Source organism: Balaenoptera ricei, chromosome 6 (assembly GCF_028023285.1).
Source record: "Balaenoptera ricei isolate mBalRic1 chromosome 6, mBalRic1.hap2, whole genome shotgun sequence".
NCBI lineage: Eukaryota > Metazoa > Chordata > Mammalia > Artiodactyla > Balaenopteridae > Balaenoptera > Balaenoptera ricei.
In genome coordinates this window covers 23,273,861-23,300,400 of record NC_082644.1, presented here as the reverse complement: position 1 = coordinate 23,300,400, position 26,540 = coordinate 23,273,861, and the positions used below count along the sequence as shown (strand labels likewise).

General features: G+C 36.5%; 1 protein-coding gene across 12 annotated transcripts in view; it reads right to left on the bottom strand.

The window, feature by feature from the left end:
* LOC132368245 (uncharacterized) overlaps positions 1 to 26,540 on the bottom strand; it is a 670,503-nt gene that overhangs the window by 110,717 nt on the left and 533,246 nt on the right. For 7 of the 12 annotated variants that reach the window (XR_009504000.1, XR_009503999.1, XM_059927014.1 and 4 more), the window contains exons 11-12: positions 5,541 to 5,604; positions 1,780 to 1,853 (exon numbers count right to left, since the gene is read on the bottom strand). Coding sequence is in view for 9 of the 12 variants with exons in the window: in XM_059927014.1 (XP_059782997.1) it covers positions 1,780 to 1,853; positions 5,541 to 5,604 (138 nt within the window). In the remaining 3 variants the exon portion in view is untranslated. Of the gene's footprint in view, positions 1 to 1,779; positions 1,854 to 2,539; positions 2,695 to 5,540; positions 5,605 to 26,540 lie in introns of those variants that run through there. The other 5 variants (XR_009504001.1, XM_059927017.1, XM_059927016.1 and 2 more) reach the window with 2 other exon arrangements.

Sequence of the window (26,540 nt, the reverse complement as noted above, 5' to 3'; positions counted from 1 at the left end):
TGGGGTAACAGTGTCATGGTCCTTTCTCTCAAAAGAGAGGAGTGAGCTGATGTGAGGGCCCTGTGTATTTTCTTTAATTAAGAAAAACAAATATTCAGGCTGTAAAATGTTTTACAAAATCATAGCTATTAATTTTTTGAAATGTGCTCCCTTTGTGACATTTTCTTATGTTACTGAATCACAGAACTCTGGAAAGTAGCCACAGATGTCCTCTAATAGCCAATCAATAGTATTTACTAACTAGACTAGCTCGTCGTTTTCCTATAGATACCCACAACTACAACATCTCACATTCATGAAAATGACACTCTCTTCTTGGAAGTTTAAGCTAATATTTCTAAACCATGTGTTTGAGATAAACTAAATTCTAGTAAGAGGTATTATAAAATAATGTAATTCCCAACAAAATATATGAGGATTTAGGAAATACTGGCATGTTTCAGAGGAAAACACAGTTGCCTCATCTCATCCTGATAACAAGAAATTTGAGTGACACAGCTCTTTGGTCTAAGCATTTGTGTGTGTGTGTGTGCTTTAGCTGGTCCTCTGGATGGGATGCATTAACATTCTTTTTTTAAGATTTGTGGGCTAGAATATTTTTACATAAGTGATGCATAGGATATGCGGTTTATAAATTAGGCTCTGTGACCATTCTCATCCGTCATGGAATGGAACATGAGGGTAAACAGAACAACCGGCACAAACAGTTTCTGGAAAAACCATTACATTTCCTTGAACTTTCCCAGTAGAAGAAAAAAGGGGGGGACTTCAGGTAGGCAGCTGAGATACATTTGCCCCACAAATGAGTACATAAATTTTAGTCTATTAAAACTGGAAGGACTCCCCCAAAGCTATCTGATGAAAGGATTTGCAAAGAGTAGATCAAGAAGGACAGGCAGGTCTAGGGTCTGCTGGCCACGGCCAGGATACCACCTAAAAGATTTGTCCATAATTGAAGGAGGAACTACAACTTGGCCAAAGTGATGGGTGCTGCTCCTTCCCTCTATTTACTCCTAGATGACCCTGCCTTTCACCACCCTACACCCTATAGCCCTCCTTCATTGTCTGTCTGGGGACTTACTGCGGACTTTAGATGAAGGAGATTAGGTGAGGAAGAAGAAGAGGAGAAGGAGGAGAGCAGGAGTGGGGAGGGAACAGGAGAAGGAGGATGATGAAGGAAAGTCATTACCAAAAAATGACTGTGGCCTCTTCTGTAGTCTGGTCACCTAATGAACAAATGGGGACCCTGAGACAGAGAGGGATTCCCCAAACCATACAGATATTCGCTTTCCACAACTGACTCAGACCAAATGCTTCCTCTGCTACATCATATAACCTGTGTGAAAGAATCCTTTTCATAGATCATCCAGATGATAAACCTAGTGTAAATTATTTCCACCACCACGAGGTTATGGCACGTATTACTGTTTTAGCAAAAAAAAAAAAAAAAAAAAAATTCATTTTGCCACTTAAAGTATTTAAGAGTATACTACCCTTCTTTGATAACAGTCTGTTATTTTTCATCATAACATGGCTTAAAAGGAAAAGAATAACAAGAGAAAGAAACTTCCAGGAAAAACAGTGCAATGTAGTGTGATCCACATCCACTTCTCTGGATAGAACTCCATCATGAAAAACATTAACTCTCTGAATCTTGAATCCACCTGCAATTCAAGGTCATCCATGCAGATTTTGAGAGTTGAAGGCAAACGTACACAAAATCCAGTTCCTGGAAAAACCATCCCTGCTTTGCCCCCATGTCCCCACACACCCCCTCACCTGAGCAGCATGGAGTTTCACTAAGAGACTTCTTGATGGGGAAGCCCGCCAGTCAGAGTGGACAAGACAGTATGCTAGGAGGCAGGAAGAAAATGTTAGAACTTCCATTTGCATTCCTCCTCATCTCATTCTTTTAAAATTCCTATATCTGTATAATCTTTGTCTTGCATATAAATTACGGAACCATAGAACATGCATTTAATTTGCAAATGCATAAATATACACACTGGATCTTCATGCTCAGAAAACTTTTTACTGAGTAGGAGAAGGATAGAAATGTTGGAGAACACTGACATGAACCAGATTCCTGGCCTTTTCTAAGGAATCAAACCAGAATCCAAAACAGCCATGGGCTCTGGGCTCTGTCAGGCAAAGCACATGTGTGTGGCCTGTCCAGGGAGAAGGAGAACCATGAATAAACTCTAGAATATCTGTTTCACCAAACTCTGAAACTCAGAGGGACCCCGTCAGCCCTGAGTTTCACCTTGTAGGCAGAGGGCAGATAACACAGGTAAGTGAACCATTCTCCCCCCACTTGCCTGCAAACACCATGCAGCTGTGGATTGGTAGGGACCCCAAGTCTGTAGTAAGAGCACAGATCCAGTTAGAATACAGTGCAGGAACTTCCGGACCTTCCAGCAGCATCAGAGCTGCAGGGGGAATGTGTGAAGGTGTAGAAGCAAGGGGGACCTCAGGCAGCATCTAGCAGAGATTGGTGAACAGCAGCACACACCATACCCAGGAGAATGGCTTTTAGTTAAGAATGCAGTGGTTTGCATTTACATTAGATTGTTGAAAGCGTCCTGTTGCTTTCGAGGCAAAATTCTGAAGGCAGTAGTTTTATTTACTAATTTAAAAAACAGGTTTTACATATAGAAAATCCACTGGAAGGTGTTTTGGATCAGGTAAACAGTTCTGAAGAAAGAAAAGAAAAATGGACTCATGAAGTCAAATTTATGGATATAGTGACTTGACTAGTAAGCAGGAGAGTAAAAATATTAGACAAAATTAAACATCAGATCAATATACCTAGGGTGCACAACCACTGATCACACTCACAAGCTGGCATATTGAGAAAGGGTCTCAGCTATTAGGCCAAGCAACTGCTGTGATCCAGCTTAAGCACAGGCAGATCGGATACACTTTCTCCCAATTCAGGGGTTTTAAGCTAAGATGAGGGGAGTTTAGTCAATAATGAAGTTTTAGTGAAAGCAGCATCTGTAGTTGTCAGCACTTGCCATTGGAAGATAATGTGTGAACAGCAAGTTGAGAAAGAGAAGTATTTCAGTTTTGATGCCAAAACCAATCACTTGAACACATTACTAGACGTAGAAAATGGACTTAAGAGTCTATACTGGTTGATCCACTGCACACTGCCTACATTACCCAGTAATCTTCAGTAGTTGTCAATATTTCACACACTCTGATCTCTAACACAGCGGGAAGGTCAGATATACTTGTCAAGGTCAAGCTGGATGCCAGTGAAGGACTCAGTGAAAGTGTGAAAATCTTGCAACTTGCTCTCAGATAGATGACCATCAAATGAAACATTTCATGATATGATATATAATAAATGATATATAATATGACATGACATGATTAATGTATCAATACACAAAGGAATGGTAAAAAATACTGATTGATATGATATGACATATAATACAAAATATATGATATGATATGACATGATTGATTTATCAATACAAAAAGGAATGGTAAAAAAAATACTATACATTACAAACTTGAAAAAAGTGTTGCCTGATAATCTCTGGAGACATACTCTATTTTTAACTTCATCCCACATGGCTTCATGGGCTATCATGTCTACACTCTTTTTATTAGGGTAACATTTTTGCTTTTACTCAGTATATGGATAATTTAGCAGTGGTTAAATTCTTTTTTATTAAAACACTTTGTATTCAAATTATGAGCAGACTTTATATACAGTTTATCTGTGCGTGTGGATGTCTTCTTTGTTTTATGTCATCCCACTCTGATATCATTTCACCAGTTTCCTACTGAATAGAGTTGGGGAGGTGTACTGATAAGAGATTTAAATCCTAAGCAAAGGGAATCAACGTGCCCAGGCTGAGAAAGTATTTAAGGGAAGATGGATGAACTGAAATCTTACTGGTGGTGTTCACATTTATGAATTTTTACTATATCAAAATATAACAAGTATAAAATATGGGAGTAGGGGAGCTAAGCAAATCTTAGAAAATAAATTCAAGCTACCAATGCACTTACTCTGTTAATCTGTTTGTCCTTCATACAAACAGATGTATGGGTTTGGCTAGAAGACCTGTACTTTTCCATTGATTTCTAAAATTCTAGAATGATGCCTTCCAATTGAAGCTAAATGCTTCCCCCATGCTTCATTTGTCTTGTGAGAGAAAAAAAAAAAAAAAGCAAAAACAACAACAGCCCTGATGATATCCAGAGGTAAGCCTGGACATAAATACCAAAAGGTATCACAGAATACCAATGCCAAGCAAGATTACTCTGAGATAATGATGAAGTGAGATAAAGTGAAGGCAATTCACAACTGTTTTCTAAGTACAGAAAAAGAAGTCACTGTGCCATCCCCCCAAAATACCAAACACTCCATTCTCTTGGTTAAAATGAGTGACATCTACTTTGTTTCCAGTAATGGCTTTATTTTGACTATAGTCTTCCCTCTTGTAGCTAAAATTTATTGAGATGAATTATAGAATTGCCTTGGCTTTCAGCATCCAATTTAAAGTGGCCCATCACTTTTAGACCCTCTCCCAAGTCACCCAACTAAAGCCCAAATCTTGTAGTAGCTCTTTTCTAACACCCTCTTACTGAGACACCCCAGGATTCCCCATGGTGTGTGTCTTCCCTCACTGCCATGAGTAATAAATCCAACTTGTTCTAGACTAAACTGGTTCCCAGGTGTGTTCCTGGTTGTTTTGGCTGGAGAACATAGACGTTGGAATGATCTCATCCTAACCAGCTAACTCTGGCACCCCGTGGAGAACACCCCCATTCTTCAGCCCTTTCACTAAACACTGCTTACTCCAGAAAGCCTTCTCTACTGCCCCAATGAGGACTGGTCCCCTGTGCTGTGTTGCCTAGACCACTTTGCACTTCTCCCCTGTGACAACCACTGCATATCTTTTTTTTTTTTTTAACATCTTTATTGGAGTATAATTGCTTTACAATGGTGTGTTAGTTTCTGCTTTATAACAAAGTGTATTAGTTATACATATACATATGTTCCCATATCTCTTCCCTCTTGTGTCTCCCTCCCTCCCACCCTCCCTATCCCACCCCTCTATGTGGTCACAAAGCACCGAGCTGATCTCCCTGTGCTATGTGGCTGCTTCCCACTAGCTATCTATTTTACATTTGGTAGTGTATATATGTCCATGCCACTCTCTCACTTTGTCACAGCTTACCCTTCCCCCTCCCCATATCCTCAAGTCCATTCTCTAGTAGGTCTGTGTCTTTATTTCCGTCCTGCCCCTAGGTTCTTCATGACCTTTTTTTTTTTTTTTCTTAGATTCCATATATACGTGTTAGCATACGGTATTTGTTTTTCTCTTTCTGACTTACTTCACTCTGTATGACAGACTCTAGGTCCATCCACCCCACTACACTGAAAGCTCCTTGCAGGCAAGAGAGAGGAGTGAAGCATGTCTGACCACATTGCCAGTACTTACTCTAGTCCCTGATGAAAAGTGTTTATTAAAAGTTTGTTAATTAATGGACACAAGAATTAAAGTTTTCTAACTTACCTTCTGTATAAATCACAGGAGTGTAATGACATCTCTCAAGTAGCCAATATATTTTGAGAAGAATCTGTAAGAATAAAACAGCATTAAAAATTGATGTTTAATAGGGCAAAGAAAATTCCCAATTATTGAATTTATCATTTATTTTATATTTCAAATATGGATATCCTTGTAGCTTTTGAAATTTTTCATTGTAAAATTTAGGTGTTCACAGAATATGGATTAAAAAGCAAATTTACTTCGAGGTATTGTTTCTATTTTGACACAAAGTCATAAAAAAAAAACTATTACCAAAGAAGATGTTTAAAATAATTTAAATATGTGACTTGTAACAGCTACATATATTGTAAATCTACTGTTCTAAAAATAAGGAGCAATTATCCCTTGTTTACTTTAACATTTAATATGCTGAACAGTCTGGAGAACCATTTATTTACTAACAAATATATGTAAAATAGGGTAGTGAAAAACAACTCCGTGTGCTTTTTTGACTGTTTGAAAATTATATTTGAATTACTGAAAAAACTGAAAATGTTTCAAAACATTATTTGAAAGATGTGTAAGAGAGAGGATAGGAAAATATGCCTGCATATTTATTGCCTAACAATTTAAATTACAAATATGGAGAGTACAAACTTTCAGTTATGAGTAGTTCTAGAAATTTCATGTACAGCATGGTGACTATAGTTAATAATAATGTACTGTATACTTGAAGTTTTCTAGAAGAATAGATCTCAAGTGTTCTCACCACACACACAGACACACAGGCACACACGCACACAAAAGATAACTATGGGAAATAATGAATATGTAAATTAGCTTGATTATGGTATGATTTCCTGATTTCACTTTGTGAAATGATTGTGGAATCATTTTCACAATGTGTATGTAGATCAAAACATTATATTGTACAACCTAAAAATATACAATTTTTATTTGTCAATCATACTTCAATAAAGCTGGAAAAAATACACAGACGTATATATACAGATATATACATGTATACATATATATGTTTTGTGTATGTATATATACACATACATATGTGTGCGTTTTAGCATCCTTAAATTTGCATTACCTATTCCAGTTTTTGCTGGAAAATACTATTTGTATTGTTCCACAAAACATAGCACACCAAGGTTGATCAGCAGATTTGAATCCCAAGTAACTGTCCTCTCTCTCCAGCAGTTTCTGACAGGTTTGCCTGTCCTTGGGTTTGGTGAATTCCCTCCCTGCTCTCACCTCCACTGGCAGAATCCCCAGCTTACCCCGACCCTCTAGTTACAGCCCTAATCCTCCAAAAATTTCATGAACATAAAGAAAGGTTTCTCCTCAGGAAAACACTGCATGGTTCTACTGTTGACCAACTATGGGTTTATAATATGATCAATTCATGTGATTTGTCTACAAACCTGGAAGGGCAAATTGAATACATTTTATTTTCTCTCAGAATAAGTGAAGGTACACATCAATCTACAATTGAAAATAAAATTTCATTAAAATGTACTTAAAAAAGAACTCCTTGCCTAGCCCTAGATCCCAGAGGTTTTCTCCCAGGATATTTTCTAAAAGTTTTATAGTATTATATTTTATATTTAATTTTGTGATCCATTTTTGAGTTAATTAGTGTGAAAGGGGTGAAGTTTGGGTTGAGTTTTTTTAGCCTGTGGACATCCGTTTTCTCCAGCATCATTTGTTAAAAAGACTAGGCTTCCTCTCTCAGAACAAAATTAGTAAAGTGAAAAAAAAAATGAAACATAAAACTGAAAGTGAAGATTTTTATTCTTTGTAAAAAAGTTTTAATATCTCTCCGTTAATAAACAAATAACAATTTATGGATAGAGTTATGTTAAACAATAATTTTGCAATTGAATCATGCTCAAAATCAACCCACCAAGTTTGAGAAAAAGACCTCGTTAACTGAACCGCTATGGAGACCAGCACAACTCCCAGGTATATTGGTGAATTTGAGAGAGAACTTGATAGCACATGGCCGCAGTTTACTTGGCTGAGTGCCACCTGCATAGGCACAAATGACCCAGTTCTGAAACTCATCTGGCTCCTGAGCAAACGAAATGTAAAGGACTATGTATTAGTTTCCTGTTGATGCATAACAGATTACCACAAGCTAAGTGGCTTCAAATAACACCCATTTATTAACGTATAGTTTACAGCAGGCTGGATTCAATGGTCAGAGTATCATAAGGCTGAGAGGAAGGTGTTAGCAAGGCAGATTCCTTGTCTGGAGACTCTAGGAAGACATCTGCCTCTAGGCTCATTTAGGTTGTTAGAGTACGGTTCCTTGCTGTTGGAAGTGTTAGGTCCCTTATTTTCTGGCTGTCACCCAGAGTCCTTTCTCAGCATCTTAAGACCACCCACATTCCTTTTCATGTGTTTTCCTCTGCCTTCAAGCCAGCAATGATCTATCAAGTCACCTTGTACATCAAATCTCTCTGACCTTCTCTTCTGCTGCCAGATGGAGCAAACTCTGTACGCAAAGTGCTTACCTGATTGGGTCCAGTCCACCTGGATAAACTCTATGTATTAAGATCAATCCATTCAGTTTTAACTACAACTGCAAATTCTCTTCACAGCAGTATCCAGATTAGTGTTTGAATGAAGAATCAGAGAACAGGAATCTTGGAAAACCAGGTTTAGAAATCTTCCTACTATAAGCCTGTAATGAGTTAAGCGCAGTTAAGCCCTTCTGGGCTTTCCCAGAGGGGTCTTGTAGTTGATGATGAAACATTCTAGTTAGTTACCATGTGATATTTACACATTAATCCTCTACATCTTCCTGGGACCTGCGATGTCCTCCAGCTCTTCCACATTCATCAGGTTCCATAAAGTTCCTCAAAGGCACTACCATCCTCACCTGGTGTGGCCGAAAATTCCACCAGTGGCAAAGCAGGAGATTCCTTGAGGTGCCCCTTGATGAGGGGCAGGAGAGAGGACATGGTCTTCTTTTTTGCTTTGGTTTACAAAATTTAAAGACGTATCAAAATTTCAGAGCTTTTGTTGACAGTTTTTTTGTTTTCACGTCTAACTCTTTGTCCTCTCCTCCACGGGGCTCAGGCATCAATGAATGGACCTGGTCCAGGTGATGAATCTAACTAACAGGAACAACCAGGATTTGACCCGGACCAGACCTCCTCTAAGATGTCTAAGTTTTGGTCTCACTTTAAATCACGACCAATAACTTCACAAGAGCCCTCATTGTTGCCCAACAATTCTAACATATTCCTTTGTCTGTTCACTCTCTCATGCTCCTAAATTATTTCATACTTCACATCTTCTCTTTCTGAAAACTTCCCAAGTCTCCTCCTCAGTGACCACCCTCAGCTGATGACTTGCTTCTGCTGACTAAAAACAATTGCACAGCGTGAGAGTTGTGAGTTAAGTTTTATCTGGGGCAAAATGAGGACTATAGCCTGGGAGACAGCATATCGAATAGCTCTGAGAAAGTGCTCCAAAGAGGAAGTGGGGAAGGTCAGTATATATGTGATTTTGGTGAAGGGGGAGTACATGCAATCAAGCAGATATTTTTTGCAGAAGGTTCTGCTAGTTTCGTGAAGGTTACTGCTAGTCATGAGGAGCAGACATCACCATGAAGAATTTTTTAGTGCTTTTCTAAATATGAGGAGATGCAAGAATTGGGCTCATAAAATCATCTCCTGAAAATATCTAACTGTCTAAGGACCTGTTCTGCCAGTTTTTTCCAGAGCACAGAGTGCCTCATTTCTGATCTCCACCCTGAATTCCTTTCAGGGGGTGTTGAAGGTCAGCAGATGCAGTGGCTCATAATTTAATTTTTGTAGAGGTAGATGGCAAGTGCCAATTTGTATGTGACATTTCCATAGGCCTGAGAAGACAGAAGCAATCGGAAGGCAACTTCCCTATTTTCCCCACATCTGCCCACCTACAGGCCATTGTGTCCATGCACCCTGCCTTCCCTCCTGACACAGTGGATTCACTGTCCATGCCCCGTTCAGAGACCAAACCTTCCACTTTGCACCAGAATCTATCTACTCTCTCCAACAAAAAGATACAAGGCAGTATACTGCCCCAGATATTCAACACCACCACCTCATGGATAAACAATAAAAATTTTATTTAATCATTACAATCAGCATACAATGGTACCATACGTTTTGCATCTTAAAAAATAAATACATAATACCTCTTTTGACCTCCATATCCACCTCTAAATACTCCTCCATTTCTCTTCTCCAACTTACATATATACTTGAAATTTTCTTTTTTTAAATTGAGGTACAATTGACATAGAACATTATATTACTTTCAAGTATACAACATAATGATTCAATATTTACATATATTGCAAAATGATCACCACAACAGATCTAGTTAGCATCCATCACCATACACAAGAATTTTTTTCTTGTGATGAGAACTTTTTTTTTTTTAATTTATTTTCTTTTGGCTGTGCTGGGTCTTTGTTGCTGCATGTGGGCTTTCTCTAGTTGCAGCAGGCAGGGGCTTCTCATTGCAGTGGCTTCTCTTGTTGTGGAGCACGGGCTCTAGGCACGTGGGCTTCAGTAGTTTCAGCATGTGGGCTCAGTGGTTGTGGCACATGGGCCCTAGAGCGCGCAGGCTTCAGTAGTTGCAGCACGTGGGCTCTAGGGCACACCGGCTCAGTAGCTGTGGCTCACTGGCTTAGTTGCTCCAAGGCACGTGGGATCTTCCCGGACCAGGGATTGAACCCATGTCCCCTGCATTGACAGGCGGATTCTTAACCACTGCGCCACCAGGGAAGTCCTGATGAGAACTTTTAAGATCTACTCTCTTAGCAACTTTCAAATACGCAGTACAGTATTATTAACTGTAGTCACCATGCTGTACATTACATCCCTATGACTTAATTATTTTATAGCTGAAAATAAATTTTATTTTAAATGAATTTTATTTTATAGCAGATGCAAACTATTATATACAGGATGGATAAACAACAAGGTCCTACTGCATAGCACAGGGAACTATACCCAAGCACAGGGAACTGTATCCAATCTCCTGGGATAAACCATAATGGAAAATAATATTTTTAAAAATGTCTCTATGTGTATAACTGAGTCACTTTGCTGTACAACAGAGATTGGCACAACATTGTACACCAACTAGACCACAATTAAATAAATAAATAAATAAATAGGATGGCAAAGAGTAGAAATCAATCAGTCTCCTTCCTTTATGTTTAAAAGTAAGCATGCTGTTATGTTAAACAAAATTCAAAATTGAAATTACGTAAAAATTCCTACAGAATTCATTCTGCAGAAGAGGCTGAGGAAATAACAAGCATGGCAGCCATAGCAATACAATAAAATATGAGTCCTATGGGACCACAGAGCTCTTGCTATCATTAGCAGTTGAACAGAAGTGGAGAGTCAACATCAAATAGCAGCTACCTGGATCTGTAACAGCTAAAATAATACTCATATGATTATAAATATAAATAGCACAGGGGAGAGAAATGGGCGTGGGTTTAATAAATTGAAATTCAAGTATAATTCCAGAACGAAAACCAATTCCTTAGGACTGATTATGGCAAGATAGTTGTACTTTATATACTTTATCTTTTGGTACATTATTAGAAACTTGTGCAAACATCAGAGCACCTTATTACTTTTCCAGCACAAGAATTATTGATTATAAGAGACACCATTAATACTTTAAGAGGACTAAAAGAGGAAAAATAAATACTAGATTAAATATGCACTTTAATTTTAAAATTCATACTGACTAGTAAGTATGAAATAGTAAGTATGAAGAACATGTCTAACCACTGAAGGATCACAGCAACAGTCTCAACATACTGATTAGTAATTAGACTATTTTAGTAGCTTCAGTCAGGGTGGATACCACATTACAAAAGGCACATTAATGAACAAATGTAGCTCTAGAGGAAAACAAACAGGAGATGAGGATTCTGAAAATTTTTCCTTAGAACTCAATGGCCATGTCTAAGATTGGCTGAGAGTATAAGACCTAACGGAGGAGTAGTAACATATGGAAGTAAGATCCAACTAGCTAAGAAAAGATAGGTGAATACCACGGACATTGGTTTTCAAAGAGGGATGTTTGTAATGAACCCAGACTCTCCTGGTCTGCCTGGAGCCCTCTCAGCAGAGTTGGACAACACTTGCAGGATGCTATACAAAACAACATCTGTGGCACAGAAAGTTTAACTAGAGGACTGACATGTGTGCGACCAGAGGACATGCATTTAAGAGGGACTTTAAGGATATCTAGTGTGACTCCACAATTCCATGGATGAGTTAACCAAGGCCCAAGGAAGAGAATAATAATGCAGTTGATAAAGAGCTGGGCTTGGTCTAATCCAACTTTGCAAATTTAGTGATAAGACTAAAATTCTAGAGGGTCACCACTTTTCATTCTGAGAGCCCTGAATTTCAAACTCAGAGCTGTTTTTTCTCAGGAGATGGGTTCTCAGGCAGCTGCTTCCTGAAGAACATACACTGCTAATAAAAGACTAATACACAATTAAACATTCTAGCAGTCCTCATTTATTTGGCTTACATCCTCATATTCCCCTTTAATATTTTTAGACACTATCAAGGTTTACAATCCTAATCCAGTATAAACTGTAAACACACACATATACATACACAGACAGGAAGTTTCTTTCAGAAGTTTCGTAATTTTCTACGGTCTTTATTACAAAACTGTATCCCATGGAGTGCACAGCTTGGGAAGTCAACGGCATTTCCTTTCTAAATCCCTCTTTGTTAAGTCATGCCTTTAAGTGCACTTATAGCACCAAACTCAGGGCTATTAAAGGCAAATTGATAATTTTTCACGCTGAAATCTATCTATACTTACCCACCTATTTTTACCATGGTGGTACTCTCCAAAACTTTGAAGTCACTCAAGCTGATTTTTCCCAGAAGGAACTCATTCTATTAGTAAATGTTAATGCCAAGAATATAGATAATCACAACAAAAAGAATAAAATACCTAGGAATAAACCTACCTAAGGAGGCAAAAGACCTGTACTCAGGAAACTGTAAGATACTGATGAAATAAATCAAAGATGACACAAACAGATGGAGAGATGTACCATGTTCTTGGACTGGAAGAAGAAATATTGTGAAAATGACTATACTACCCAAAGCAATCTACAGATTCAATGCAATCCCTATCAAATTACCAATGGCATTTTTTACAGAACTAGAACAAAAAATCTTAAAATTTGTATAGAGACAAAAAAGACCCCAAATAGCCAAAGCAGTCTTGAGGGAAAAAAACGGAGCTGGAGGAATCAGACTCCCTGACTTCACACTATACTACAAAGCTACAGTCATCAAGACAATATGGTACTGGCACAAAAACAGAAATATAGATCAATGGAACAAGATAGGAAGCCCAGAGATAAACCCATGCACCTATGGTCAACTAGTCTATGACAAAGGAGGCAACGATATACAGTGGAGAAAAGACAGCCTCTTCAATAAGTGGTGTTGGGAAAACTGGACAGCTACATGTAAAAGAATGAAATTACAACACTTCCTAACACCATACACAAAAATAAACTCAAAATGGATTAAAGACCTAAATGTAAAACCAGACACTATAAAACCCTTAAAGGAAAACATAAGCAGAACACTTTTTGACATAAATCGCAGCAAGATCTTTTTTGATCCACCTCCTAGAGTTATGAAAATAAAAACAAAAATAAACAAATGGGACCTAATGAAACTTAAAAGCTTTTGCACAGCAAAGGAAACCATAAACAAAACAAAAGGACAACCCTCAGAATGGGAGAAAATATTTGCAAATGAAGCAATTGACAAGGGATTAATCTCCAAAATATACAAACAGCTCATGCAGCTCAATATCAAAAAAACAAATAACTCAATCAAAAAATGGGCAGAAGACCTAAACAGACATTTCTCCAAATAAGACATACAGATGGCCAAAAAGCACATAAAAAGATGCTCAACGTCACTAATTATTAGAGAAATGCAAATCACAACTACAATGAGGTATCACCTCACACTGGCCAGAATGGCTGTCATCAAAAACCTACAAACAATAAATGCTGGAGAGGGTGTGGAGAAAACGGAACCCTCCTACACTGTTGGTAGGAATGTAAACTGGTACAGCCACTATAGAAAACAGTATGGAGGTTCCTTAAAAAACTAAAAATAGAGCTACAATATCATCCATCAATCCCCCTCCTGGGCATATACCCAGAGAAAACCATAATTTGAAAAGATATGTGCACCCCAATGTTTTTTGCAGCACTATTTACAATAGCCAGGACATGGAAGCAACCTAAATGTCCATCAACAAAGGAATGGATAAAGAAGATGTGATATATATATATATATATATATATATATATATATATATACACAATGGAATATTACTCAGCCATAAAAAAGAACAAAATAATGTCATTTGCAACAACATGGATGGACCTAGAGATTGTCATACTGAGTGAAGTAAGCCAGACACAGAAAGACAAATATCATATGATATCACTTACATGTGGAATCTAAATAAATGATACAAATGAGCTTATTTACAAAATATAAGTAGAGTCACAGATGTAGAAAACAAACTTGTGGTTACCAGGGGATAAGGGGGGGGAGGAATAAATTGGGAGACTGGTATTGACATATACACACTATTATATATAAAAGAGATAACTAATAAGAACCTGCTGTATAGCACATGGAATGCTACTCAATACTCTGTAATGGCCTATATGGGAAAAGAATCTTAAAAAAAAAAAAAAGTGGATACATGTATATATATAACTGATTCCCTTTGTTGTACACCTGAAACTAACACAACATTGTAAATCAACTATATTCCAATAAAAGATTTTTAAAAAGAACATAGGTAAATTGCTCTCCTCAAGAACCTTTATACTCTTTAAATTATTTCATACTGCATGACAGTTAGTAATAGCAAAGAAAAGTGATTTCAGTTACCCCACAAATTGGTACTATAGTGCCGTGAAGACACTTGATTGACTAGGATGTTAGTGCACTGTAATTTTCTGATTAATTAAAATATCTAGGTTTCTTAAAGTTATTTATTTAATGTAGCCAATAAACGGCTGATAGACACTAAATTTAATAAAAGAGGAGAAAATCAGGATCTCCAATACAGGGAAACCAAAATGGTTTAAAAAGTTATCATGCATTACTATTACGATTAAACCTCAAGGGAATGAAGTCAGGGAAGATAGTGAAGTTGGAAGCACCAAGAATTCATCTCTCTACCTGGACAGCAACTGTACTAGGAGAAACTATCAGAGGTGGATACTTTGGAACTTTGGAGTTTATTTGAACACTTGTAACTTCAAGGGGATAGCTTGGCTAGGACATTTTCATTAATTTTGGTTTATTTCAACCATTAGGGTGGTTGCAGCTACTCAGCCCCCTACCCCAGCCCCATACCAGACAGCTGTGAAGAACGTAACCCAAATTTCTGGAGCAGCTTCCTCTGGAGCCAGGGTGGCCAATAAGATCCTTGTCATCCACATGTAGGTTCTTGGTTCTAACTGTGAATTACTGCTCTCACTGCTGAAGTGTGGATATGGAGGCTGGCCACCAATGTTCCAACTGCCACCAGCTGAAGTAATTTCCAGGAGGTTTAAAAGAGCCACCTGTTTTTTTGTTTGCTTGCTTTTTGTTTGTTTGTTTGTTTTTGATATTCAAAAGCAACTATGTATATGGGGGAATTTAGAAAGCCACCATGCATACCTAGGGAAATATGGAGCTCAGAAAAGACATGCAGAAGATCTTAAGCTTTTACTCCAATACAGAGACACCTTATAGCAACTTTTTAAAGTACCAAACTCTGAGGAAAAGGGAAAATCTGATTTCCCCAGTTTCCATGTTATCAAATTCAAAAGTCCAATTTTCAATAAAAAAACAACAAGGCATACAAAGAAACAAGAATGTATAGCTGATTCAAAGAAGCAAAATAAAGCAACAGAAAATGTACCTGAGGAAGCAGAGATGTCAAAATTACTAGACAAAGATTTTAAAACAACTCTTTTAAAGACACTCAAAGAGCTAAAGGAAGACATGGACAAAGGAAAATAATATATTAAAAAATATCAATGAAGAGAATAAATTATTTTCAAATAGAACCAAAAAGAAATTTTGATGCTGAAAAGTACAATAACTGAAATGAAAAATACCTCAAAAGGGTTAAAAAGCAGATTTGTGCAAGTGGAAGAATAAGTGAACATAAAGAAAGAACAACTGAAATTATCAAGTCTAAGGAACAGAAAGAAAAAAGAATGAAGAAAATTGAACAGAGCCTAAGAGACCTGTGAAACACCATCAAGTGGACCAACATAGGCATTGTGGGAATGCCATCAGGAGAAGAGAGAGAGAAAGGAACGAAATGAATAACGCCTGAAAACTCCCCAAATTTAAAGGATTGAAATTGCAATAAATGCATCTACAAATCCAAGAAGCTCAAAAACTCCAAATAGAATAAACTCAAAAATACTCACACTGAGATACATTATAATCAAAATGTTGAAAGACAGAGACAAAGAGACGATCTTGAAAGCAGCAAGAGAGAAGTGACTCATCACATACAAGTGGTCCCCAATGAGGTTATCTGTCAATTTCTCATCAGAAAGCTTGAAGGCCAGAAGTCAGTGGGTTGATATACTCAATATGCTTAAAGGAAAAAAAACTGTTGATGGGCAACTTTATATCCAATAAAACTACTCTTCAAAAATGAGGGAGAAATGACACCCCTAGATTTTAAAAAGCTGAGGGAGGTCATTACCACCAGACCTTCCCTCCAAGAAATGTTAAAGGGAGTGCTTCAGGTTGAAATGAAAGGAAGATAGTAACTTGAAGCCATATAAAGAAATTAGGGTAAAGGTAAATGCATGGGCAACTGTAAAAGCTACTATTACTGTAATTTTGGTTGAGCCTGACTTTTATTTTCTAAAGCGTTTAAAATACAAATGCATAAAAATTATTAATCTATTTTATTGTATACAAAATGTGTAATGATGTAATCTATGACATTAATAACAGAAACTGAGGGTGGTGTGGTATAGTAGTGAGCTTTTTTATGTTATTGAAGTTAAGTTGGCATCAATTCAAATTAGATTATTATAACTTTGGGATATTAAATATAATACCCATGGTAACCACCAAGAAAATATCTATAGGATATACGTATAAAGAATTAAGAAGAGAATTGAAATATTTCACTATGAAAAGTTAACTAAAAATAAAGCAGTAATGGAGAAAATGAGGGACATAAAAACCTATAGGCATAGAGAAAACATATTTGTTTTCTGAAAAATGGCAGAAGTAAATCCCTCCTTATCAGTAACTACCTTAAGTGTAAATGGATTAAACTCTCCAATAAAAATACAGAGATTGGCACAATGAATAAATATTTATAATTCAACTATGTGGTCTCTATCAGAGACTCACATTACTTCCAAAGACAAATAGGTTGAACGTAAAATGATAGAAAAAATATTTCATACAAATGATGATGAAAATAGGGCTGGAGTGGCTACACTAATATCAAACAAAATAGACTTTAACTCTAAAAAGTTTACAAGAGACAAAGAAGATGTATCTTAATAAAAGTCTCAAGAAATAATCTAAGTATTCATCAACAGATAAATGGATAAAGATGTGGTATATATACACTATGAATATTACTCAGCCATAAAAAAGAATAAAATTCTGCCATTTGCAACAAAGTGAATGGACCTAGAGAGTACTATGCTTAGTGAAATAAGTCAGACAGAAAAAGACAAATACTCTATGTTATCACATATGTGGTATCTGAAAAAATAAAACAAAGGTATATAACAAATTAGAAACAGACTCACAGATATGGAAAACAAACTAGTGGTTACCAGTGGGGAGAGGGAAGGGGAGAAAGGCAAAATAGGGGTATGGGATTAAGAGATACAAACTACTATATACAAAATAGACAAGCAACAAGGATATATTGTACAGCATAGGGAATATAGCCATTATTTTGTAATAACTTTACATGGAATATAACCTATAAAAATATTGAATCACTATGTCTACACCTGAAACTAATAAAATGTTGTAAATCAACTATACTTCAATAAAAAATTAAATTTAAAAGGGTTCGATATCACAATGAAAATAGAAATTATAAACATTTATGCACTTAATAAAATACCTCAAAATATATGAAGCAAAAAATTGATAGAACAGAAGGTGAGAAATAGAGAGCTCTATAATAATAGTGGTGATTTCAATGCCCTGCTTTCAGTAATGGATAGATCAGTCAGACATAAGAGATGTAAGAAAATAGAGGACTTGAAAAATGCAATAAACCAACTAGATATAAAAGACATATAGAACACTACCCCAAAACAGCAGAATACAGGTTTTTTCAAGTGCACATGGGACATTCTACAGGACAGATCACATGTTAAACCACAAAATAAGTCTGAATAGATGAAAAGACAGATATCATACTAAGTGCCTTCTCCAATCACAACAGGGTGAAGTTAAAAATCAGTAACAAAGAAAACAGGAAAATTCACAGATTTGTGGAAACTCAACAACATACTCTTAAAGACGCCATCACAAGATAAATTAGAAAATACTTAGAAACAAATAAAAACACAACATACTAAATTTATGGGATGCAGTGGAAGTAGTGCTCAGAGGGAAATCTATAGGTGCAAATGTTTACATTGTAAAAAAATGTCAGATCTCAAATCAACAGCTTCATACCATAAGGAACTAGAAAAGGAAAATAAAGCCAAACTCAAAGCTAGCAGATGGAAAGAAACAACAAAGTTTAGAGCAAAGTTAACAAAATAGAGAAATAAAACAATAGAAAAATATTAATGAAACCAAAAATTGGTTCTTTGAAAAACTAAACAAAATTGACAAACCTTTAGCTAGACTGACAAAATAAAAAAGAGAAGACACAAATAACTAAAATCAGAATAACAGTGGAAGTATTACTACAAACCTTATAGAGGCAAAAAGGAATTATAGAAGGATACTATGAACAACTGTAAGCCAACAAATTAGATAACCATTAGAGAAATGGGCAAACTTCTTGAAACACACAAATGCCCTAAACCAACTCACAAAGAAAGAGAAAATCTCAACAGACCTATAACAGGTAAAGAGATTGAATTATTAATCTAAAACTTACCAGCAAAGAGAAGTCCTGGACCAGGTGGCTTCACAAAAGAATTCTACCGAACATTTAAAGAAGAATTAATATCAATCCTTCTCAAGCTCTTCCAAATCATTGACAAGGAGGGAACACTTCCTACCTCATTTTATGAGTCCAGCATTAATTTATATCAAAGCCAGAAAAAAAAATACCACAAGAAAAGTAAATCACAGATCAATAGCCCTTATGAAGATAGATGCACAAATCCTCAACAAAATATTAGTAAATTGAATCCAATAGCATTTTAAAATAATTACTTACCATGACCAAGCAGCATTTATTCCTGAAATGTAAGAGTCGTTCAACATAAGAATATTAATCAATGTAATGTGTCACATTAATAGAACAAGGAAAAAAACCACATGATTATCCCAATTGATGCAGAAAAGGCATTTGACAAAATCAAACACACTTTCATGATAAAAAAACTTCCAGAAGTCTGGAAATAGAGGGAAAATCCCTCAACCTATTAAAAAATATTTACAAAAACCCACAGCTAACATTATAATCAATGGTAAGGGACTGAAAACTGTCCACCTAAGATAAGGAACAAAAACAAGAATACCCACTTTCACTGCTGCTATTCAACATTCTACTGGAAGTTCTAACCAGAGCTATCAGAAAAGAAAAGTGAATAAAAGGCATCCAAAATAGAAAGAGCTAAAACTATTGCAGATGACACCATCCAGCATATAGAATACACCAAGTAGAAACTAATAAATTCAGCGAAGTTGCAGAGTACAAGATCAACACGCAAAAATCAGATGTGTTTCTAAATGCCAGCAATAAAAAAGGCCAAAAAAAATTTAGGAAAGCAATCCTACTGATAATAGCACCTAAAAGAATTAAATACTTTGTAGTAAATCTAACCAAGCAGGTGAAAGAGTTGTACACTCAAAACTACAAAATATTGCTGAAAGAAACTGAAGAAGGGACTTCCCTGGTGGCGCAGTGATTAAGAATCCACCTGCCAATGCAGGGGACAGGGGTTTGATCCCTGGTCCGGGAAGATCCCACATGCTGCAGAGCAACTAAGCCCATGCGCCACAACTACTGAGCCTGCATTCTACAGCCCACGTGCCACAACTACTGAGCCCACGTGCCACAACTACTGAGCCCACGTGCCTCGAGCCCCTGCTCTGCAACAAGAGAAACCACCGCAATGAGAAGCCCGCGCACTGCAACAAAGAGTAGCCCCCACTCACCGCAACTAGAGAAAGCCCGCTCGCAGCAACGAGGACCCAACGCAGCCAAAAAATAAATGAATAACTAAATAAGAAACTAAAGAAGACAAAAATAAATGGAAAGATATTTATATTCATGGCTAGGAAGACTTAATATTTTTATGATGTTAATACCACCCAAAGCAAGCTACAGCTTCAATGTAATCCCTATCAAAATACCAATAGTTCTTTTCACAAAAATGGAATTTTAGGGGGCCTTAAATAGCTAAAACAGTCCTAAAAAAAAGAAAGAAAACTGGAAGACTCATACTTCCTGACTTTGAAACTTACTGCAAAGCTGTAGTAACTAATACAGAATGGTATTGGCATTAAGGACAGACATATAGACCACTGGCATAGAATAGAGAGCTCAGAAATAAACTCTCACATATATGGTAAACTGATTATTGACAAAGGTGCCAAGACCATTCAATGGGAAAAAGAAAGTCTTTTCAACAAATGGTGCTGGGAAAACTGGATATCCACATGCAAAAGAAGTTGGACCCTTACCTCATATTAAATGCAAAAGTCAATTCAAAATGGATCAAAGATCTAAATTTTAGATCTAAATTTAAGAGCTCAAACTGTAAAACTCAGGGAAAAAAAATTTAAAGTCTTCATTACATTGGATTTGGCAACGACTTAATGACTATGACACCAAAGCACAGGTAACAAAAGAAACAAATGATAAATTGGACTTGATCAAATTAATGTTTGTGCATCAAAGGATACTATCAAATTATATAAATAAATAATGGGGTAAAATATTTGCAAATAACATCTGATAGGGGATTAATATCCAGAATATATAAAGAGCTCCCACAACTCCATAACACCAAATAACCCAATTCAAAAATGGGCAAAGGACTTGAATAGACATTTCTCAAAGGAGATATGCAAATGGCTGATAAGCACATGAAAATGTGCTCAATATCATTAGTCATTAGGGAAATGCAAATCACAGCTACAATGAGATAGCATTTTATACCTACTAGGATGGGTTAAAAAAAAAAAAGAGAACAAGTGATGACAAGGATGTAGAGAAATTGGAACTCTTGTGCATTGCTGGTGGGAATGTAAAATGGTACAGCTGCTGTTGAAAACAGTTTGTTGTTTTTTCAAAAGACTAAACATGAAACTACCATATGACCCGCAATTTCATTCCTAGGTATACATTCAAAAGAATTAAAAGCAGGGACTTGAACATATATATGTACACCAATGTTCATAGCCAAGTTATTCTCAATAGCCAAAAGGTGTAAATAACATGTGTCCTTGAGCAAAGGAATGTCTAAACAAATTGTGATATATACATACAAAGGAATATTATTCAGCCATAAAAAGAAGTGAAATTTTTATATATGCTGCAACATGGATGTATCTTGAAAAAATTATGCTAAGTGAAATTGTCCAGATACAAAACAACAATCATTTGGTGATTCATAGAGACAGAAAGTAGAATAGAGTTAAGGGGAAAGAGGAATTATTGTTTAATTGATACAAAGGTTTTGTTGGGGATGACCAAAAAGTTTTAGATATAGTGGTGATGATTACACAACATTGCAAATGTTATTTGATGCTACTGAATTACACACTTCGGAACAGTTAAAACGATAAATATTACGTTATGCATATTTTACCACTATAAAGAAAAGATCCTCAATTTCTTTGAAGTTAAGATAAACAGGTGAGAATAATGATTTTTAGAAAAAAAACTACAAATATATGTTAATTGAGAGAAAGGTTTTTTGGCAATAAATTTTAAAGGAAGTGTTTAAATTGGACCTATACAGTAAAAAATGATAAACATAATCGATAAGAATCCTTGATAGAAGTTTCATAAGTCACAGAAGTACTTTTTAAAGTTACAGTTTTTAAGGTCACTATGCTTCTCCTTACTTATTTTCATTTTGACTTTATGTCAACCTGAGAAAAAATAACCAGATATGTCCAACAGTAACTCCAGAAAATTAAACAACACAATGCTGGAAAGGTAGAATCCGTTAATTATCCAAGGCACTATAACATAAGTACAGTTGCTATACTGTTCTGAATGAATTACTGAAGTTTTAACAGAAGTATTCTTTTAAAAAGCATTTGACTGAATGACCACTGGACATCAACTCAAGGTAGAAGAGGCATATATAGGATTTCCCATCTCTGATTGTTTCTAGAATTTCATGGTGTATATAATGTAATATCCCAACTCTAGAAAGAAGACCACGTTGACCAAGAGAAAGGCTGCTTTCTTAATCTTAGTTTCTGATCCAAAATTTTCAGTGGTTTTTCACAGTCTAAAAGACAAACCCAAATTCCTTAATGCGACATTATCTGGGGCTCAAAGTATAATATTGCCAATCACTCCCCCAAGTTCTGAAATCTTCCTAGAGTCAAATTGCTTCTGTCAAGTATTCATCACAGATGTGATTCTGCTCAGATGTGTGATTATTTAATTTCTCCCACTGTATTAGACTGAATTTTTGCTCAGCACATATCCCCAGTGCTCAGCAGGAATTAATTAATTAGTTAAGACTATTAGAGCCATCTGTCTATGCATCATCCTTCCTATAAATCCCCTTCTCACCTTTCACCTCCTACCAGGCCTTCTCACCTCTAGCCTCTTACTACTCATCCCATATGAAAACCACCTTCTGATGAGTTTGCTAAAACCCAGTTACATCACATCCCTGTTCCTCAATAAGTTGTATTCAGATCTCAACTTTCTTGGTTCTCCAGATCTCAACTTTCTTGGTTCCTGCCTTATATTTTGCTCCACTCATCTGGCAAACTGGACTATTCACATTAGTCCCAAACATTCCTCCACACATTAGTTAATGCCATGCTCTCTGGCACAAGAGCCCCTGTGCTTCTCTGCCCATTAAAATAATACCCAAATTTCAAAGTTGGCCTAAATGTCACTTCTTCCAGGTAGCTTTCCTCTTATTGCCCTACCTGAAAATGAGATTCTTGTTTTTAACTTCTCTGGCATTGGAGACATACCTCTTTCAAGGCACGCATTATATGGCATGCTTACTTCTCTTAAAATTCTCTTGAAATCATGGATTGGACTGGGTTTACCTCTCTGTCTATGGCACCCTGCAGAGAGTCGATGCAGGCTCAGAGTGCTGGACAAGCTGGAGAAAAGGCCCCTGAACTGCACCAGAGAGCAGGTGAAAGATCTAAGAGAAAGTGTGAGAGCCCTCTGACCCAGGCATTCTAGGCAGATCTTCAACTAACAAGTTGATCTCAAGTCATTGTCACTGCTCATCACTTATCATTGGTGCGCTTAAAGAAATGTATCCATACCATCTCAATGGGCAAAATGGCGCTAGGAAAATGCATATTTAGCTGATACATTTGAGTTTTTACTTAAGATACAAGGATCACACACATTACACACACTTCTCTTTTTTTCATTTCTAACACACATGAATATTAAAGAGAGATACACTTTATTAGTGCTTGTTGTCACCAAAGAAAGTGGTGGGCAAAAGCAAAAACAGCAGAGATGCTCTGAGTGTCCTTATTCTAGACTTTATTGAATTTTAAAAGATTCTAAGGCTCAAACTAGTCCAGTAGAGGCCAAGACATATGCAACTAAAAATCTCATTGGGTACATATTCTATTGTGTAAGCATGGCAAGTGGTGAAAATACACCACCTTACATTCATTTGGAGGTCAATCCAGTACCATCATATGAATTCTTTAGCAATTTGGAACATTTGGGTCAGGATGTTTATTTGCTGCATTTGAAAATAGGAAAAGAGAGGATCTGGACAGAGAAGAGATCTTGATTAGAATATGTTGGAAGTCCTTTCAAGTCCAAGTTTTGAAATTCCCATTTGAATGATTGGGAGAATAGCTTATTTTCATGATAGAGCTCTTTTCTTGGAACCAAATTCCACAGCTCAGGTACAGAGCAGAAAGAAACAGCCCAGCCCCACCCACTTTATAGCTTGGTGGTGGTGGTCTGGTCTCTGATTAGCAAAGAAGCTGAGGCAACAGGCTACAGTTATGGCAACACTTGGCTTCCTGCAGATTTCCACAGATGAAGGAAGAAAACAGGGGTGATAGTGCGCACGGGCTGCTGTGTATGGCTGTGCATGCTTTTCATTGTACAGTCTGTGCATCGAATATTGCAGCAGCCCTGGACAGAGCTGGGTAAAGGAATACTTACTCGTTTCTTCATCATCATGCATCCTCCGACCTGGAGAATGTGAAGCAAATTTTCAAAAGGTAAAAGTTTACTACATCCAAAGAACAAGTGAATAATGTTATCAGAAATTGTACCCAGATGAAGAAGAGGTGGAATTATTGTACAGTGCTCCTACTGAGTGGTGTATTAAACTGACGACATATTTTAGTCTCTTTGGTGGAAAATCATGACCCATTAGGATTTCTGCTCATAAATATTACTTCTTTTGTGCTTTTCTTTATATTTTTCTGTTTTGTTTATTTATTTACTTATTTACTTATTTATTTTTGGCTGTGTTGGGTCTTCATTGCTGCGTGCAGGCTTTCTCTAGTTGCGGCGAGCGGGGGCTACTCTTCGTTGCTGTGTGCGGGCTTCTCATTGCAGTGTCTCCTCTTGTTGCAGAGCATGGGCTCTAGGTGCGTGGGCTTCAGTAGTTGTGGCATGTGGGCTCAGCAGTTGTGGCGCACGGGCTTAGTTGCTCCGTGGCATGTGGGATCTTCCCAGACCAGGGATCAAACCCGTGTCCCCTGAATTGGCAGGCGGATTCTTAACCACTGCGCCACCAGGGAAGTCCCTTTTTGTGCTTTTTTTTAGCCTAGTTCACTATAAAATTAGACAGATGTTCAGAGAGAAAATTAAGCACTGATATCGGATTGAAGCATTTAGTGTATTTCAAATGAAATACATAGATAATCCTGCCTATTCATGTATGTCCAAGTTGAAAAACAAGTGATTTGAAGGCGTTTAGCCCCATGTTATGCTGGAGAAATTCTACAACCTAAAACAAATTCAGCTCTATTTATTCTGATTCAAACAGAAAACACTTAGGTATCTACAAATACTCATATATGTAAGGTGGTCAAGCAAGTCCTTAGGTGTATTCATCCAATGTAGAAAAAGTTCTGGAGATCACATTCATATCCAGAGACCATACATAATGTAATCCACAAGAAAGATCTTCAGCTACATACCTATTCTTCCCACCAGATATTAAATTATATCTTTATACAAACTAAAAGTTATTTTTTCATGATTTATGTAAATAAGTTAAGCATGGAAATGGTATTCAAAATATATTTATACATATGCATAATAGAAAATTTTAAATTGAAAATGGCTAATCAATTTTAAAAGGAAAATTAAATATGATAAAACTAAGAATATAGTATAAGTTTTGAAGCAAAATATTGTTGTCTATACCATTTTTATTTTAGATATTTTTAGTTTTTATTGAAGTCACTATAGTTTGTCAATGACTTTCGGGAAATTAGAAAATATTTTAATATATTTACAATCACTATGCCACCATTACTCAGGTATCTCTAAAGGGAAAGAAAATCTGTATTTTAATTCTGGGAGGAGGAATAAGACCTTGGTCAAGGCTGAAGTTGGTAATTCAGAGTTCCCCTTTTTGCATAACCGACATTTCGTAGTTCCTATTTCTGAGTGATCAGGTTATATAGATTCTCATACTTCTCCCAGTCCCTCCTTATTTCTGTCATCAACCATTTCCCCTCCCTTATTGTTTATCTTAAATTGCATGGCCTCTACCAGGCTGCTGGTCTTTCCAGTGGACCTTAGTCCCTGGGCTTCATTCTCCCCCTCCATGTCTCTCCTCACATTTCACACTGCAGGGCACAGGTGCAGATTCACACCCAGACACACCTTCGCACCACACTCACACTTCAAAAATTAAAAAAACAGGACATTAAAAAAAATTACCATTGGTATTTTACAGGCTCAAAAAAAACAGGCTTATTTTACCATTTATTTATATATTTCCTCTATGGTGAAGTTTCTATACAAATATTTTGCCAATTTCCTTACTGGATTTTTTTCTTCTATTGCTGAGCTGCAAGTCTTCTTTACATACCCTGAATATAAATCCTATGTCCAATATATGTTTTACAAGTATTTGCTTTCAGTCTGTGACTTGTCTTTTTAATTCCTTAACAGAGTATTTTGAAGAGCAAAAGCTTTTAAATTTAACAAAATCTAGTTTATTAGTATGTTGTGTCCCATATATCAATAAAAATTTTTATGAGTCTATATAGAAACTCAGAACTACAAATATCTTCTCATAGTTTTTCTACAAGTTTTATAGTTTTAGCTCTTCCATTTAGGTCTATGATCCATTCTGAGTTTATCTTCATATATGCTTTGAGGTAAGAGTCAAAGATCATTTTATTGAATATGTATATCTAATTGCTCTAGCACCATTTATTGAAAATATGTCTTTCCCCTTTGAATCACTTTGGCACATTTGTTGAAAATCAACAGACCATCCCTTTATGTGTGGATTTAATTCTGGACTCTATTCTCTTTCAGTGATTTACATATCCATCTTTACACGTCTCATAC